General features: G+C 41.1%; 2 protein-coding genes and 1 pseudogene across 2 annotated transcripts; 1 reads left to right on the top strand and 2 right to left on the bottom strand.

Moving 5' to 3' along the window:
• Positions 1–1,964: 1,964 nt before the first annotated feature.
• Positions 1,965–5,960, bottom strand: LOC103986966 (uncharacterized). Its single transcript, XM_009405126.3, has 3 exons — positions 5,517–5,960; positions 5,228–5,251; positions 1,965–2,573 (listed from the first exon to the last, which is right to left on the bottom strand). The coding sequence occupies exons 1-3, from the start codon at positions 5,734–5,736 to the stop codon at positions 2,263–2,265; spliced, it is 555 nt and encodes a 184-aa protein (XP_009403401.2). The 5' UTR covers positions 5,737–5,960; the 3' UTR covers positions 1,965–2,262.
• A 1,340-nt stretch (positions 5,961–7,300) lies between these two features.
• Positions 7,301–10,602, bottom strand: LOC103986964 (actin-depolymerizing factor 11-like; annotated as a pseudogene).
• Positions 10,603–13,940: 3,338 nt separating this feature from the next.
• LOC135641510 (tubulin beta-7 chain-like) lies at positions 13,941–17,494 on the top strand. Its single transcript, XM_065156888.1, has 3 exons — positions 13,941–14,442; positions 16,035–16,304; positions 16,551–17,494. The coding sequence occupies exons 1-3, from the start codon at positions 14,049–14,051 to the stop codon at positions 17,219–17,221; spliced, it is 1,335 nt and encodes a 444-aa protein (XP_065012960.1). The 5' UTR covers positions 13,941–14,048; the 3' UTR covers positions 17,222–17,494.
• The last annotated feature ends 185 nt before the right edge of the window (positions 17,495–17,679 follow it).

The raw sequence follows: 17,679 nt of genomic DNA, 5'->3' as shown, positions 1-17,679 counted from the left end.
ATCCTTCTTAATTCATTAGCTATTGATCTTAGAGATAATAGCCTACAAAACAATTATAATATAATGATGTATAAACACATACTTTTGTTACAAGGTAGAATGAAAATAATAGTTCTTCGACCTGAGACACTTGGCAGTTGGGAGGAAGTCAAATATTCGATCATAAAGATACAGATGATTACTTTCAAGCCAAATGCTCCTTTAAGGAACACAATAATGATAGGGCCAATCTATATATTTATATATATTTCGCTCGCTCTCTCTCTTTCGTTGTTTTCATCCGCGATAGATGGAAGAAGATATGGTGGTGGGTGGTCTCCGTGATGAACGCATGACAAGAATCGCCGCGCGATTCTCGCGTGGTCTGTCGCCCTCCTTTCAGTGGTACGTCATGCATGCACCGACGAGAGCTCCCAAGAACGATCTGTGGCTGAGAAAGGATACGATTCGGACGACACTCGACGCTGCTCCGCCGGACGTCGCCATCACCAACATACAAGACAGCAGCAGCACTGCAAGAAAAAGGCAAAGTAATTATAAAGGTCATACGCTCTACAGTGGCAAAGGTCCCACGTCCCGTTCTCGCTTTCTGGTGCTGGTGCCTACCTTATCATCCTTATCCTTCGCATGGCGTTTCCACCGTTCGGTTGGTATCTCCTTCCACCTTCCTTGCTCTTTTCTGTTCCTCCATTTCCATTGCTGTGATTTTGGGACGTGTAAGTGACCGAAATTAATGATTAAAAAAATGGTATATATATATATATATACTGTATGTATTTATCATATTTTTTTTTGTGAAATTTAGACTCTATTTTGTTTTATTGGCAAACTCATGGTTTTACAGTTGTTTACTTCCACTCTATTGCTATGTAGTTCGGCAAATGGTGGATTGTCATAGAACGCACTCCTTGCGTGAACCATTACGTCGTGGTAGAGGTAACCCTTCTCGTTTGGGAGAATTGACGAAGACGGGATTCGAGCTGACAAGAGACGTCTCGTGCAGTTCCACCACGATCAGAATGCAAGAAGAAACATGGAAATGCTTCCTCCACTCTTAGAACCCGACGGCGACGCCGACCAGCACCAGGCCGTTCATGATCGTTGCGGGTGGAAGAGACCGCTCCGACCCTGCTCTGCTTGCCAGTCGATGGAGGTCAGAGAGAGCTCAGGACCGGGCGGTGCATGCCGGAACGCCGAGAGACGACACCTTATTGTTGGCTTTGAGTTCCCCAGAGGAGTTGAGGCCTTCAATGTAGCTCAAGCTGGGCTTCCCTCGCATTGAGGAGTTGAGGCTGGAGCATCAGACAGCAGCTGCTGAGAGTGTTGCTGCCAGTGGAAGTCTGCAGCACAGGACACAAATGGGATCCTACAACTTTCTTAATTAAACATCACCTGTACTGTCTTGTGGGTTTGAGGATTAAAGAGTTGCAGTGATGCTAGCAGGAAAGGAGGTAGGCAGTAAGAGTTTTGTATGAGAAGGGATAAAAGCGGGGTAGAAGATGACCGGCCGTCAATGAGACTGACTATATCCATTGCTGTGGTGGATAAGGTTAAAGCCAGATGATAAGATAGAATAATTTGGATGAGGATGTAAAGTTGCATTGTTAATAGATTATTAGAAAAGATAAATTTTTTTCTTAAAAAAATGAAATTTTAAACAACCTGATAAGTGGACATGGAAGATAAATTTTTTAGCCGTAATATATAATATTTTTATTAAATCAATTTGAATTAATTATAACAAAAATATATTAAATGTATATTAAATTTTTATGAAGAGAAGCAAATATCTTGATTAGCAGGATAAGTGGATTAGAACTAAGATAATATGGTAGCCTCAAAAAAGTTTTAACAGTTTCACTGAAGTTAAATAACAAGTAGAAGGCTACTGTTAATACATGTTGCAATCTGCATACTCCACAAATTAAAAACTTCTATGCCTCTAAATTGTAAGGCTATTGATCTTAACACAACAAAAGCAGTAATTATAAAGAGACCTATTACAAGAATCAACAATGTTTTTTGTACTAGGATGTTATTCAGCATATATAGAGAGAGAAGTATCTATATATCAGCAGTGTAATTGGGCTTGTTCCAGCTCGAGATATTGTTCCATCTAACAAGATGCAACCACATTTTTACTGGTTCATTCGTGGTGGAACAACTTTGTATGGACAGGTGCAGATTCCTTTGGCTACAGCAAGTATAGCATTCGATTGTAAAAGTCAATATCGTGCGCCAGAATATAGAACACAACAACCTTCAATAAGCATGAGTATTCTTCCATCCTCGCTGCCGAGCTCTTAGTTCCCACATGGAAGTTAGTTTCTTTTGTTCTAATAGTGCAGCCTCAGCTTTCTCCCGAGCTTCCTCACAGGTATCCATCCCTGAGTTGCACTTGTCAGCTTCCTTTTGATATTGTGATGCCAACTTCTTGGCCTCAAGCAGTTTCACATCAGCACGATGCTGAGCTTCAGTTGCCTCTTCCTCTCTCAACTTCAATTCTTCTGCAAGAAGGTCAGTGAAATTCTTGTCCATTTCTTCACTGACCTCTGGGTCATGTTTTGCACAATCTGCAACAAAGAAATGGGCTCAAAGACACTCAGATGAGTGATGGCATTGAAAAAACAAAGAAATATTATAACCACATAAATATATACAGATATCATGGTGTACGGAATAATCTTTAGCCACATGAACATGTCATGAAAAGAAATACGGAATGATCTCTAGCCAGAGGCGATTCACATGGTGTTTTCACAACTAATATAGCACATGCACCCAAATGTCCTTCAGTGAAGTTGAAAAAAAAGAGCTATTTTGGACTTTTGTTTATGATGACACATCAAATACAGTATCAGTACACCCAACCATATCGTGTATGGGTCAATACTATTTGATACTCGATACATGAGGGGAGGGAAGATAGGTAACATGCTGCAACAGATGGCGCTGGTGGAGCGGCTGAGGGCGGCAGTGACGTAGGGGGGAAGAAGGCGGTGCCAGTATGATGGTAGTCGATGACAGATGACAACATGCAGGAAGGAGGGAGGGTAGCAATGAGGTAGGGGTTGGAGATGGTGGTGTAGGAGCATTTGACAAAGTGTCATGACAGGCGGTGGCAAACGACAAGAAGGAAGGTGAAGGATAGGAAGGAGCTTGGCATGGGAGTCCACAGCGGATTGCGAAATACAATGGATGGCAGGCGGCATGATGGTGTTAGCAGAGTGGATGGGGGCAGCAGTGAGGAAGAGGAAATCTGGAGAGGGATTTATGGTTTACAATATTCAGGTACCAGTACCAGTACCAGTCAGTATGTTTATCACCCATTATAGCTTGGTACCTTTAAAAGACTGCCTGGTGCACCCAATGTAATAAGTATCAAGTGACAAGGAATGTCCCAAACCAAACCTGCAACTTTGGGCTGGGCAAAATTGCCAAATTCAATTACCTTCAGCATCATCTAGTGCAGTATAAAGAGTCATATCTAATATCTTTTTTTAAACGATATTCAAGATACCTTCTCTAACTTTCAATATTCGAACACATCTAGTCCATAAATTTGTACAACATTAGAAGTCAAGGATCATAAACCAGATGTAATGATACTAAAATAATAGCAAAATAATCTATTATATACCAAAATAAATAGCAACTTTCCTCAATCTTTTCAAGCACTACAATCTATTATATACAAAAATAATGATAGGAAAAAGAATAGCAATAAAGAGGGACAATAAGCCAGATTTCTCTATGTTCATATGTTTACATGGACAATAGCCCATGTGTTTCACATGTATAGAATTATATATTGAGGTTGCTTAGACTTATATGAGTTAATGTTACCAGATCTGCACATGCAGCAACGTTCTGATGGAGAAACCATACTTTGCTTGGAGATGCCAAACTCTTTCCATTAAAAAGGAGCGCTTTGTGTGGTTTACCTTATCAACTCAGCTATGATTTTCACAATGAACATACGTTGTTTTCAATTTGTTTAAAGCTAACCAAACATATCGCGATCCAACCCAAATTTAAAGGGAAAAGAGAAAAGAAGCAAAGGAGAAGAAAGGGATAATGGTGTTATTGGGTCATGTTGTCCTGCATTTGATGCCTGCAGGAAAACATATCAAACAAGTAGCCATTTCTTGGAGGTGGTTTGCGAGTTTCAAGCTGGAGATTAAGAAAATGAACATCAATAATTTGGAAAAGAAAAGAAAGTTTTAAGTTATCATTTATTCTTCTTATGGGGTATCATAAGCCGATGAAAGTGATAATCTATATTGTTTTGAGGGCCATAGGAGAGATGAAACCTGCATTCCAAAAAGAAAAGAACAATATATTGGTGAACTTTAAGGATATGAATATGATGACATCACAACACTACTGCTACTTCATTTTATTACTAAGTTGTCTTCCACATTACAATTAAAGACGAGGAAGAATGAAAAACTGAAGAAACATATATTAGTTTTATTCAGCCAACATAATAATGGAACAGAGACATTACCTTACTAATCCATTCCTACCAGAGAGAAAAAAGAACATAAAACAGATAACATATAATACAATAAAACACTAACAATGTACAGTCATATACCGCTTAGTTTGCATCAGAAGGCATGTCTGAGGCAACACTATAAAATAGAATTCTAAATTGGGAGATAGATGTAGCTTTAAAAGGTACAAGAGAAGAAAGGAACAAAGAGAACCATAAAAATTGAGCATTTACATATAACAAGAAAGGTTCAAACTGGTTTCGATAACTCCAACCTAATTCTTTCACCCGTTATTATTACCACAGGAAAATAATAGTTGCATCAATAGAGGCCCACTAAACCAACCAACTGCAGCAAAAACAATAATATAATCAAGCTTAACCACACATTTAACTCATCTCAATCTATCCAATACAAAATGCTGAACATATCAAGAAATGGATCGTAGAATAGTTGCAATCACAATATGGAATAATGAAAAGAAGTCATGCCACATTTTTCAAAGCTTTAAGCACAGATCCATCTCAAGCAAATTAGTATTGCAAACATCATAGCACCATTTCAAAATAATCATCAACATCATTGCAAACCATCCGAGAAGTTATTACTAGGAGGCAAACACACTAATAAACTAAATCAACTAATGTCAGACTGCAAATTACCATGTTTCCTTTACAAAATGAAATCCTAAATGCACAAATAAAGACAAGGGGGAAGAAGGCACTAACCCGTGGAAGACACATTGATCAGCTCTGTAAACAGAAACACAAAAGATTCATAGTTACAATTAGAGGAAATTGATAAGGAAAGAAGCAAAGCAGGCGCTACACATGTGATAATTCGACAATCACTCTACAGATGCAGTGAATCTACATTTACTATAACTTATGATCCCGTGATGATCAGATCTTGAAACGAACAACAGCGCGATTCAAGATCCACATGGGAAGAGGCATCAGATCATCATCAGATCTGAGCACGGAAGCCAAAGCGGGAGGGAAGGTGATGGGGGAGCACCTTGGGGGAGGGAGAGAAGGGGCTGAGCGGAGCAATCGCAGGGGGCGCAAAGGGGGCAGGCGGAGGAGCGGCCGAGGGCTTCGGCGAGGTGCCAGTAGAGCGGCGGCCCCACGATGTAGCCGGCGAGGCCGAGCGCCATCACCACCAGGACGAACCTCACCACGGTCGGGTTCAATCCTCCTCCTCCTCCTCCGCTGCCACCGACGAGCCCCCCGGCCATTTGCCCTCGTTTCCTTCTTTGGTCCCAGCAGATTCTCAAGAAGGGCGGAGACGGTAGCAGAGGAGGAAGGCGATGACGAAAGTGAGAAGAACAAGCAGGTGGGAGCGAGAAAAGAGGAGGAGGGAGGAGGATGAGGCCACCGCCACCAATGGGATGCGATGCGGCCGCCAGCAGCGGTGCGGCAGTGCCTAACGCGGCCCCGAGCGAGTGATGATGGAAAAGGCTCTTCAGCCCCATCCTTTTTCTATATCGGACGCGAGGTTCCCCTGTTTCCACCGGGCCAGGAAACAGGGATCCCACCTAATCCAACAACGTTTCGATTACCAATTAAACCTCATGCTTATTGGGTAGCTAATGGGATCTTAATGGGATGTATTCATTGAGCCGCCTGTAAGCTTCATTAAACTCAGTTAATATATGTTATAATCCCTAATTTAGTGCAAGACTGCTATATAATTAGGTTTTGATGTTATAATCCCACTACTGATTGTCTCTACCAATAGCTAGTTTGAGTTTAAAAAACATATATATATATATATATATATATATATATATATATATTCCCTAATTTCTCATCATCGTATTTCTTTTAAATGCTATTTTTAAATGATGACAACTGCTTTGCTTTGACATTTAATTTAAGATAGAGGAGCAATGTAGGAACGAAGGAAACTGATGTTTATAATACATAGACGCAAGCAAACGAGGACTACAGTGTTACTGAATCACTATTTTTCACGTCGTGGTTAATGATAACAGTGCAAGGAGAACAATTTCACATGCGTAACAGAGAAGGGGAACAGAAACCAAGAATATGCAGATTGTAGAACAGAAGAAGAAGAAGAAGAAAGCAGGACATGCAGTCTCTTTTTGTTCTCGAGCTCTCAAACATCGTCAGGCCCGCCCTTCTTCGCAAGATTTGGTGGGGATGAAGCCACTGCATCAGGAGGGGCAAGCGGAGCGACGCAGACCCGCGAGCCGACGCCGGCACGCGCTTCCTCCCTCCCCTTCGCTCTTCCCAGCAAGAAGCACCCGAAACCGAGCAAGACGGTGAAGAGAATGAGGGGAAGGGAGATGACCATAACGAAGCCCATCTCCGACCTGATGCCAAAGCCTGCGCTGGTGAGTCCGAGGACGTTTCGTGTTGAAAGCGTTCGCTTGCAGGCAGAAAAGAAGCTGGTGGAGTTGATCTATCTATCTTTCCAAAGATGATAGATTCGAGTATGGTTTAATAGATAGTTCACAACAGCTCTTGGCTTTAGGGCAATAATTCACATGACCGTTGTCCAACGGTCGACTTTGTTAAAACACTGCATGATGTTTAAGACTAATCTAGAACATTACATGGATAGATATAGTTGAATGTTGGTATGATAACATCATTTACTAATCAGATGTACAATCAACATAGATGAAATCATTTTTAAGATGATTGTGAATGTAGCTTTCAAGATAGGAAGGTAAACAATATAACAATAGGAAGAATGCAACAAAATCCCATACATACACTTTTAACTCAACCTACATTGTTCCGGAGGGAACTCCAAACTCCAAAGTACAAAAATTAATGAAGCCAATTTATAATTTCAGAAGTTCATGCACGAAATCAATAATATGAACAGCAACACCAATCAACAATTTAATGGCCATATACTGTCTTAGAGGATGCACAAGCAGAGTAGCTTGTTTCAACCATTTACTAATACAAGATTCTGATGATGATCAAAATATTCAACTAGTATAACCCAATTGCATCGGGGACTAGAATCTGAAAACCTCAAACACTTCTCCATGGGGAATGAGTAGTTGAAACAATGTTTGATGGGAGTTCCATGAATCTCAAAGATCTCTGGAATTAATGTGCTCGATCTCTGAGAATCTCAAGGTCCAGCTCCGAGGGATCAGTAGCCTGAATCTCATAGTGAACAGCATCTTCACACGGATTCACGATGTATAAGGGGACCTGATGGAAGAAGGAACAAGGAAAATATGACACCGAAGCATAAGATGTTACACGAGAAGAAGTCCCACTGAAAGAATGTAACATAACTTAAAATAGTACACAATTTTCAGCTTATACTGGAGATGAGAAAAAAATACGTTAACTAATCACCATAGACATAAAGGAATGATGACATTTTAGTGCTGTTTCCCGAGCACTAACAACAATGCTTCATAAATATGCTGCTGCCCTCAAAATAATACATAAATGCTTAAAGCAAAATGGACTAAAACAATATTTTATAATTAAGATGGTAAAAGACTTTCATAGATTTGCAGTATAAACAAGGCAGGGGCCATTAACTGAGGTTCCTTGCAGGAACAAACCATGAGATCCAAGGACTAAAGAGGACAATACCTCATAAAGGACACAATGAATTCCCAATCCAAATTCAATTATCAACAGTTGAACCTACCATAGGGCCCTTTGCCACATCAAACACAAGGTACCTCCGTTTGGCCATGCTTAATACAAGCTGCCTCAACTAGGGAACTCCCTTATGATATAGATAAGGGAGTCAGTAGTCCCACATCATCCCTTCGCCATATACAACAAATGCTAGCTTTGGACATACACAGAGGAGGCTACCTAAATGTTGTTGCTGTTGTTAGCGCACCTTAATTTTGTTTATTCATCAACAACTTCACAACATGAATTACGAGAGCTTGCCTTATGCAGCTGCTAGCTACAAGCATCTAATAGTGTGCATCTATTTTGTTCATCCTTAATTCATTCAAAAGTTTAAATTATAAATATGTATACATATCAAGTATGGATATATCCACCACAATAGCACCGGTAAAGACATTTTTTAAAAAAATTTCTAGGATGAAGAGTCTCACCAGGCAATGAAGAAAATTTTGCTTTTTTGACAATTCTCTTCAGTAACAAAGTCAAAATCATAGATGGCATATCGGCAATCGTTTTCAGGCGGAGATGCCATAAAATCATCATAGCTTTCAGTTGCACCTCCAGTCTTCTTCACAACAACCTGCTTTTGCTTCTCATCAATTTTGAATATCACATATCGATGTGTCTTCTTTCTCTGAAGTTCTAGGAATATATCTTTGCAATCCCCCGCAATACCCATTCCAGAAGATGCATTTGACTGACAATTGGAGATAACGTTCAGGAATCCAAAATACAAAAAATCGAAATTTAATCATTAAATTCATGCTCAGCCACCAAAAGATAGATTCGCTCAACTATGAGATAAGAGGTCAATGTGTTTTTGGAGAAATGTTGAAAGGCCCAGAGTCATGCAGTGCAAGAAGACTACCAATCTGGCATCAAGAGTATGTGCTTTATGAAGACCCATATAAAAACTAATTATTATGGCATTATGAATCCTTAAACCCAACCATCACAAACACTCTTTCATATAAAGCCTGTCGAAGTTCTCACTTGCAGGAGCATTCAAATCAGAACTTTAGAATGTTGATACAACTTACAAGCACACTAATCTGCCTCATTGCCTGCAGAAAAATGTTGGATCGATATGAGATACAAAAGTTTTACTATCAACTGCCTTGTATTCTTCCTGTAGGTTTTCTTTTGCATTTTATATTGGACAAATTAAGAATCAGCAGACACCATATGCATCAGAAATTCAAAATTCAGGTATCTCAGTGATAAAATTCAGAGAGCTGAGACAAAACCAGAAAGTCTATACCAAAAATCAGTCTCTCTTTCTCCAACGAAGGCTACAAGAGCAGGAAAAGTATTCGCTGACAGTAACACATCAATGACAATTTCGAGAGTTGAGTGATCTCTCTGTTCCTCGTCTCTCCTGGTAGCAGCAGATATAATAGCAGAGATGAAGTTTAAACATCAATGACAATCCTTCCAGTATATCCCTCCAACAACCAAGAATCACCAAATAGACAAACAAAAAAACCCACACCCCAACACCCCCTCGTTCCTTTCTTCCTACCATCCAACAGAAGCTGCAGAGCTCCTGTGATAAATATTAATGATGACAAGAAACCAGGAGACCGAGAAACAGAATGGATGGAACCAGTTAAATGTTGTCTCCAATTTGATCCCAATTATGGATTCTGATGAACTAAAACTTTAGGTATGATTTGAACAAACGAATACTAGTTCATAATGCAACCACTTGAACAATGAAGACCACATCCTACCCTCCCACAATGTCTAGTTCTTGAATTTTGCAGGGATATTCTAATATACACATGTATGTACATGCAATTTTGCCTAAAAGAAAAATGACATCAAGAAGCCAATATCACCACTGCAGTGCAGGCCTACAACAAGACAATTCTTTCTTCTATTCACATCCTACAAGATGTAAACGCAATCGACGCCAACAACCCACGATCGACGACGCAAACAGAGGTCACTCGACTGATTCCCAACAAAAGCAAACTGGCATCACATAGACTCATAAGCAGATCCGATCAATACCATATATCCTGAAATACCACAAAACTGAACAAAATACACGAAGCTATCACATCAACCAACAATAACCACAAAGCAAAGAGACGAAAGAACGACAAAAAGGAAACGAAGACTCGATCAAGAAAGGAAATCGAACAGAATATCTTACATACGATCGGAGGAAAGCCATTTTCCACGGCGACGAATTAATCCTTTTCCGTCGCGATTACAAAAGCAAAGACGACGGTGAGCGGTAGAAAAGGATGGACGCCGAGACCACGAGTTGGGGGAAAAACACGAATTACCCTCCCCGACCGCGGTGGGTGCAGAATGCTACTTCCCTTACCCATACAGACTGGGAGGCCACGTGAGCTGATGCCACACCGGAAGCAAACACGATAAGGCGTGGACTTGAGCTGATGCCCTGGCAGCTTCGTCGATTTGGACCGCGCCAAGTTACCGCCACCGCCACTGACGTCCGGTCTTAGACCATTTTGCCTCTATATATATATATATATATATATATGTGGAGAGAGAGAGAGAGAGAGAGAGGTGATTGTTCGAAAAAAAATCTGCTTTTTGGATTTTTTTATCACTACCCATTTGATTGTTTCCAATCGATGACTCCTCTTTCCAAAAATATCAGAGATGTCCTACAAAAGATGTAGCAAGTTCTTTTTGTCGATTTTGGGAGAGAGTAAGGATCGATCGGTTTGATCTAATGTTAGTGGTTTCGTAAAAACCACTATTTAGTGTTCAGCTCATTTCTTCACAATCTTTTGCTTTAAAAAACGATCAACTTTCCCCGTTTTCACTCTACTCTCTTCTCCCCTCTCTGGTTTGGAGCTGTGATATGGTGTGTTCCCTCGATGAAATCATGCAACAGCTAGTTAGGATAGCGGTTGAGGTAAGCGATCTTCCTTTTTTTTTTTCATTGTTTGAAAGTGTTATATTTTTATTTAGTTTATAGTATTTTTATATTTGCGTGGAAGAGGAACGAAGATCCACTATGACGGAAGCCTGAGACCAACCTCGTTCCGAGACCAACCACGATAGAAAAAGGATGAAAACATATCATAACGGAGATCTAAAATCCACAAGGGACGAGGACTTACCACGATGGAGACTCAAAATCTATCATGGTGGAAAAGGGATGAAGGCTCACCACAAAAACTCGAGATCCACCACCATGGAAAAGGGACCATGACCCGCCATGACGACGGGGACTCAAAATCCACCATGATGGAAAAGAAATGAAAATCCATTACGACGGAAGCACGAGATCCATCACAGTGGAAAAGGGATAAAGACCCGCTACAACATGAACCCGAAATCCACCATGGTACAAGAAAGATAAATGTCCACTACGATGGAAGCCCGGGATCCACCAAGGTGGAAAAAGAGATGAAGACATGCTACGGTAGGGACTCGAAATCCACCACGGTGAAGGGACAAAGGCCTATTACAACGGAAGCCTGAGATATACTACGATGGAATTATTGGGCCAATATGATCGAGGTGTAGGGTCGGGAGATCGACTCATGCCAAAACATCGACAGAAGTATCGGGTCAATATGCCCGAGACGTGTGAACTGGGAAGATCGATCCATGCCAGAACACCCACCACGACAGAAGCATCGAACCAATGTGCTCCAGGCATGTGAGTTGGGAAGATCAACCCACACTAGAACACCCACCACAGTGAAAGCATCGAGCCAATGTATCCATGGCGTGAGAGTCGAGAAGATTGACCTATGCTAGAACACCTATCACGACAAAAGTATCGGGCCAAGGTGCTCGAGACATGTGAGTTGGGAAGATTGACCTATGCTAGAACACTTGTCATGATGGATGTTATGACAAGTAGAGGTGCAGATATGAGATATCCGTAAAACCCTTACTTTGGATCCTATAGATAAAATCCAATTGAATAATTGAATAAAAATCTAATTGGATAATTGGATAGATACCCAACAAGGATAGGATTCATTAAGGGTTAAGCTGCTTGCACCTATATAAATAGGAGATACCTCATGGCTCATAGACTATTAACTTCTGGTTGTCATCCCTCCTATTCTCCTCAGCCTTCTCTCTTCCTCCTTGGCTTTAGTAGCCTTGTGGTGCACGAGGAGAGTGAGATCCCATAGTGATATGAAGAGTGTCATCGCTACGTCTACTATGTGGATCACTGCTAGAGAGGAGTATGCAAGTTCTCCTTCATCCACTCCATCGAATCTAAAAATTTTAGGGATATACGATCTCCCTAAGTAACACTTCTAACATGATACATGCAGTTTTTGATTTTACGATTTTCTCGCGCACCAATCATCGCACAACGACCAAGTACTTAATGTTGGGAAATCTGATTTTGTTTTTATTTTTCACTACGCATGAGATACCGACCCATGATTTTCCAACAATATAGACTAGTTGTCCACGTAGATGGTTGTAAAGGAAGGACATACGAATCAATCGTCTGTTAACCATGGCCCCCTAGCTTCCCAGGTATAAGAACCAATCCCTGATACTTGAACAAGGGTTGGATTCCTCACACTCTAAGCCCTCCTATTTTCATTACCCTACAAAAAAGGCTAATTTGATTGTCGGAGGAGTCAGATCAGAAAATTTCTTGAATATTGACCTTTGTATAGGGTTTCGAGGAGATTAGAGCTCACATTGGATACATTGGATGCACAACGATCATCTCGGATCCACCTCGACTAACTTATTCCCCATTTCGACCTCCTCACCCATCTGCCATGAGGGACATGGGAATGACTTTGCATCTTCGGGATAAGACCGAGCCATGTTGATCCCTGATTGATGGCATCAAGACAACAACAACTTCCACATATTTCGATCTTATTCTTAAAATTCTTCTTCACTTAATTTTATATAAATGGATCTATATCCTAAGACGATCTAATCATGTACAAAAATTTGGATCCAATCGAATAAAATATAATCCAAGAGAGAGAAACGCTAAACCCGATTCCCAATTTGATCGAACGAATTTAGCTGAACCATTCTGTAATCCGACCCAAAAAGCATTGATCATCCAACCAAATGATCAATCATGCCAATCCTTTCAGGCCACAAAATCCATTGTAGAAGGAATACCGTCCCAACCAAGTTGTTGAGTTGGGTCAAGAAATTGTCGTCCGTCACCCAATCAATAGCCGTCCTTCTCACTGTAGCTGTTCCATACCTATCCGATAAGATGGCTGGAAATATTCCGCTGTCTGCCGAGGCGGGTGGCTGCATGATCCAAAACCCAAATGGCTTGCCCACCTCATCTTGGCGGTGATCTTTGTCGGAGCTCCACCGGTCGTAGCCCCATCACGGTCCCCCCACCCACGAGCTCGCTTGATCAACGGTCTAGAACGTCTCATCAGCTCGCACGAATCTGGAAGCCGAGTCCGCGTACCTACAACCCGTGCCTTTTACATTTCCGCCCTTCGCGAAGTCCAAATTCTTTGTTGCGTAGTAACACATACATCAAGATTCGTTAATGTAGTGTTGACATTTCAGATAACAACCCACGTGATGTTCTATTGTTTGTGGTCCAACAGAGACAATCAATACACATAAATTTTCTTGGCCTAAAATCCAATATTGTAATTGGTCAAATGACATTTTAGTATGCGTTCCGAAGAATTAACTAAAATTAAGGGGGCTTTTTGAAAAAAATATCAACCAAGCATTCACAATTGCTTTCGGGCAGTGGACGAAATACGAATGTTTCAGGGTCTAAATTGCAATATGGGATTCGTACAGTACAAGGCGTGCCATTTGGATTGCAAGAAAAGCCACCAGTCCACGATTCCACCTGCCTCCGACCTCCTCCGCTTCTCCTCTTCTTCCTCGTCCACGCCACCGCCGCTGCCGTCGCCTCGACCTCGTGAAGATGAGGGAGATCCTCCACATCCAGGCGGGGCAGTGCGGAAACCAGATCGGCGCCAAGTTCTGGGAGGTGATCTGTGATGAACACGCGATCGACGCCACCGGGGCGTACGCCGGTGACTCCGACCTCCAGCTCGAGCGCATCAGCGTCTACTTCAACGAGGCCGTCGGTGCTCGGTACGTGCCGCGGGCCGTCCTGGTTGACCTCGAGCCCGGCACCATGGACGCCGTCCGCTCCGGGCCCTTCGGTCGCATCTTCCGCCCCGACAACTTCATCTACGGCCAGTCCGGCGCCGGAAACAACTGGGCAAAGGGCCACTATACCGAGGGTGCCGAACTCGTCGACGCTGTGCTCGACGTCGTCCGCTCCGAGGTCGAGAAGTGCGATTGCTTGCAAGGTCCTTCGTTTCTTTCCTTCAATTCTACATCTCCTGATTGTTGAATTATCTTTCAAGAGAACGAAAGAGTAAATAGTGAATTTTGTAGAGAGAAATTAGCTATCTAAAAAAAATTATCTTCAAATTTTCGAGTAACATTTTTTTTTACTTTGTCGCAATTAGACAAAAATTATGCTTTTCTTTATGACATATCAATTCAGTAATTGGTGATATATAATTATTTTCATTGCTGATCATCTATTTTCTTCGCTGCATTTTTTTTTTTAACAGATTCCTTTTAATTTATTGTTCATATAATCATAAGGAACAATGAAGTATCTGAGACCATAAAGGTACTCTGATGCGTTTTTGAGTATTAATGGTCTATTTTAAGGCCTTAAGAAGATGTTTTGTTCTGCAGTGGTGGTATCGATCGTGTTACTCTCACAATTATCTAAATTGTACTAAGCAATTTATGCTCACTAAATCAAATTTTAGGATTCAGGTGTCTCCTATCTTAAACTTCTCTTGTTTGATATTTGGTAAGTTTCTATGTGCTTCTGTCTTGGACAAATTGTGCAACTCCGTTTCTAGATGTCACCTGTTTCTTGTTTACTCGTTGAGAAATTGCTGAAAGATAAACGAAATATCTTTACATGGGCTTGGGGGTGTGTCTATTGCAATTGCAGCTGCAAGTTTTAGCTGTGGGCGCTGTGGCGGAAACCAGTATATGATTGCAATTTGTCATCCTTGAGTTGTTAAAGACTTGAATTCAATGGCTTTTTGTATTTATAGACTCAGCGATCTATGGGCTTGTAATGGTTTGTTTTTCTTCCTAAGTGTTGATGGTGTTCTGGTAGTGGTTTTGCATGTTGGGATTACTAGAAAAATCCAACAGAAGAGAATTAACAATTATCAAGGTCAATCATTTGAATGTTCAAGACTCTCTTTGTTGCAGCTACTATCAAGTATTGAAATGAATCTAGCTCGAAATGATGAAATTTTGCTTTATCGATAGTTTCTTTGTTCCTTTCTTCTATTTGGAATTATTTTGTTAATAATCAAGTTATCTGGCCATTGGGATTGAAAGGGAAACTTTTGTTCTAATGCAATTGATGTAGCATGGTTTCCCTTGGTCTTCGCTCAAGTTCCTGAAAAATAATAAGAGACATTGGTTACTTACTTACTTCAGAGATTAGTATTTGTGGCATATTAGTCTTATCATGGCTGAGATTTGTTACTATTGGTAGCAAGGCTATGACGAAGTTGCAATTTGTTTAGAAGGAAAATGAATGCTTAAAGTACTTCAAAGAAATCAAAGCTTTGCTTGGAAAAACATAAGGCATTTTCTTTCACTTAATTACTTGGAAATGCCTAATGAAATATTTTCATGTTTGTTCTTTTGTTCTTCAATTATTTTTGTCGTTGAATGCATATCATTGATTTATCTGTAAGAGCAAACAATTATTCTCTTGCCAGATCTCTTGAGCTCATTGTGCAGTTTCCACTTTTGTATTGAATGTCTGTCTTACAAGCATGATCTAACTCTTGGCTGACTAACAGGATTTCCTTGCCATAGAATTTCACCTGTTTCTACTCCCATAAATTCACAGGATTCCAGCTATGCCATTCATTGGGAGGTGGCACTGGATCTGGCATGGGCACTCTTCTTATCTCAAAGATCAGAGAGGAATATCCAGATCGTATGATGCTCACCTTTTCCGTCTTTCCATCACCAAAGGTCTCGGATACAGTAGTAGAGCCATACAATGCTACTCTTTCAGTTCATCAACTTGTTGAGAACGCTGATGAAAGTATGGTCCTTGACAATGAAGCTCTCTATGACATCTGTTTTCGCACTCTCAAGCTCACCACACCTACCTGTAAGTCGAAGTTTAATCCATTGCTACATTTCCTCGAGTTCTATTGTTTTTTTCATCTAGTCTCCTGAAGATTTAAATTCCATGTGATGGTCAACCATTTGAGATTCATTTTTTTTTTCTAGACTATCTGACTATTCTTCATTATATATCATCGCACTTGGTCCACCCTACTTTAACACATGCCCTACATTGATGAGATATCGCATATTGCTACTCCTTGCACTCTAATATTTATCTTTGCCACAGTTGGTGACCTGAATCACCTTATCTCGGCCACCATGAGTGGTGTCACATGTTGCTTAAGATTCCCTGGTCAGCTTAACTCTGACCTCCGGAAACTGGCAGTCAACTTGATCCCTTTTCCCCGCCTCCATTTCTTCATGGTTGGATTTGCACCCTTGACTTCAAGAGGCTCACAGCAGTATTATGCCCTCACCGTGCCGGAACTGACCCAGCAGATGTGGGATGCTAAGAACATGATGTGTGCTGCTGATCCACGCCATGGGCGCTATCTCACTGCTTCAGCCATGTTCCGAGGAAAAATGAGCACAAAAGAAGTGGATGAACAGATGATCAATGTCCAAAACAAAAACTCCTCCTACTTTGTGGAGTGGATACCAAACAATGTCAAATCTAGCGTGTGCGACATCCCACCGAAAGGGCTGAAGATGGCATCGACCTTTGTTGGGAACTCAACCGCCATTCAGGAAATGTTCAGCCGGGTCAGTGAACAGTTCACGCTTATGTTCAGGAGGAAGGCCTTCTTGCACTGGTACACCGGTGAGGGGATGGACGAGATGGAGTTCACCGAGGCAGAGAGTAATATGAATGATTTGGTCGCCGAGTACCAGCAGTACCAGGATGCGACAGCTGAGGAGTACGAGGTGGAGGAAGAAGAAGAGGAAGAGGCTGCCTGAAGCAAGACCTCCGTTCTGGTTGCTTCGAGTGGGTTTGGTTGTTGTGACATCGAGGACAGCTTCATCAATGTCTGTATGCTTCATATTATGTGTGAATGTGATGTTGTGAATTCTCAACTGCTGACAATAAGATTTCTATGTACTTATTTGTGGTTGCTGTTATGAACATCTGATTTGTTGTCATGCAAATCACCTGTAATATTGCACTGCATTGTGTACTGAATTTGAATCGGCTATAGAAAAAATTGTTGCACGAAGAATTTCTTTTTTTTATTTATTAATCTCATCTTTTCATTTATATTATACAAAATAAATGGTTTGCTCACATTTTATGGTATTTCTGTCATTTTAACGACCTTCTCAGTGCTACAAGAGAAGCTAGCTGCTTCGTTCGGTGAGGGAGCAAAGCAAACTCGATCGGTGAACATTGCCAGTGTCGTGTCGCCTTCTTCGGTGCT

This window comes from Musa acuminata, chromosome BXJ3-6 (genome assembly GCF_036884655.1).
Source record: "Musa acuminata AAA Group cultivar baxijiao chromosome BXJ3-6, Cavendish_Baxijiao_AAA, whole genome shotgun sequence".
NCBI classification, from domain to species: Eukaryota; Viridiplantae; Streptophyta; class Magnoliopsida; order Zingiberales; family Musaceae; genus Musa; species Musa acuminata.
Note: the sequence above shows the minus strand (reverse complement) of the source record. Positions and strands in the feature narration are given on the sequence as shown.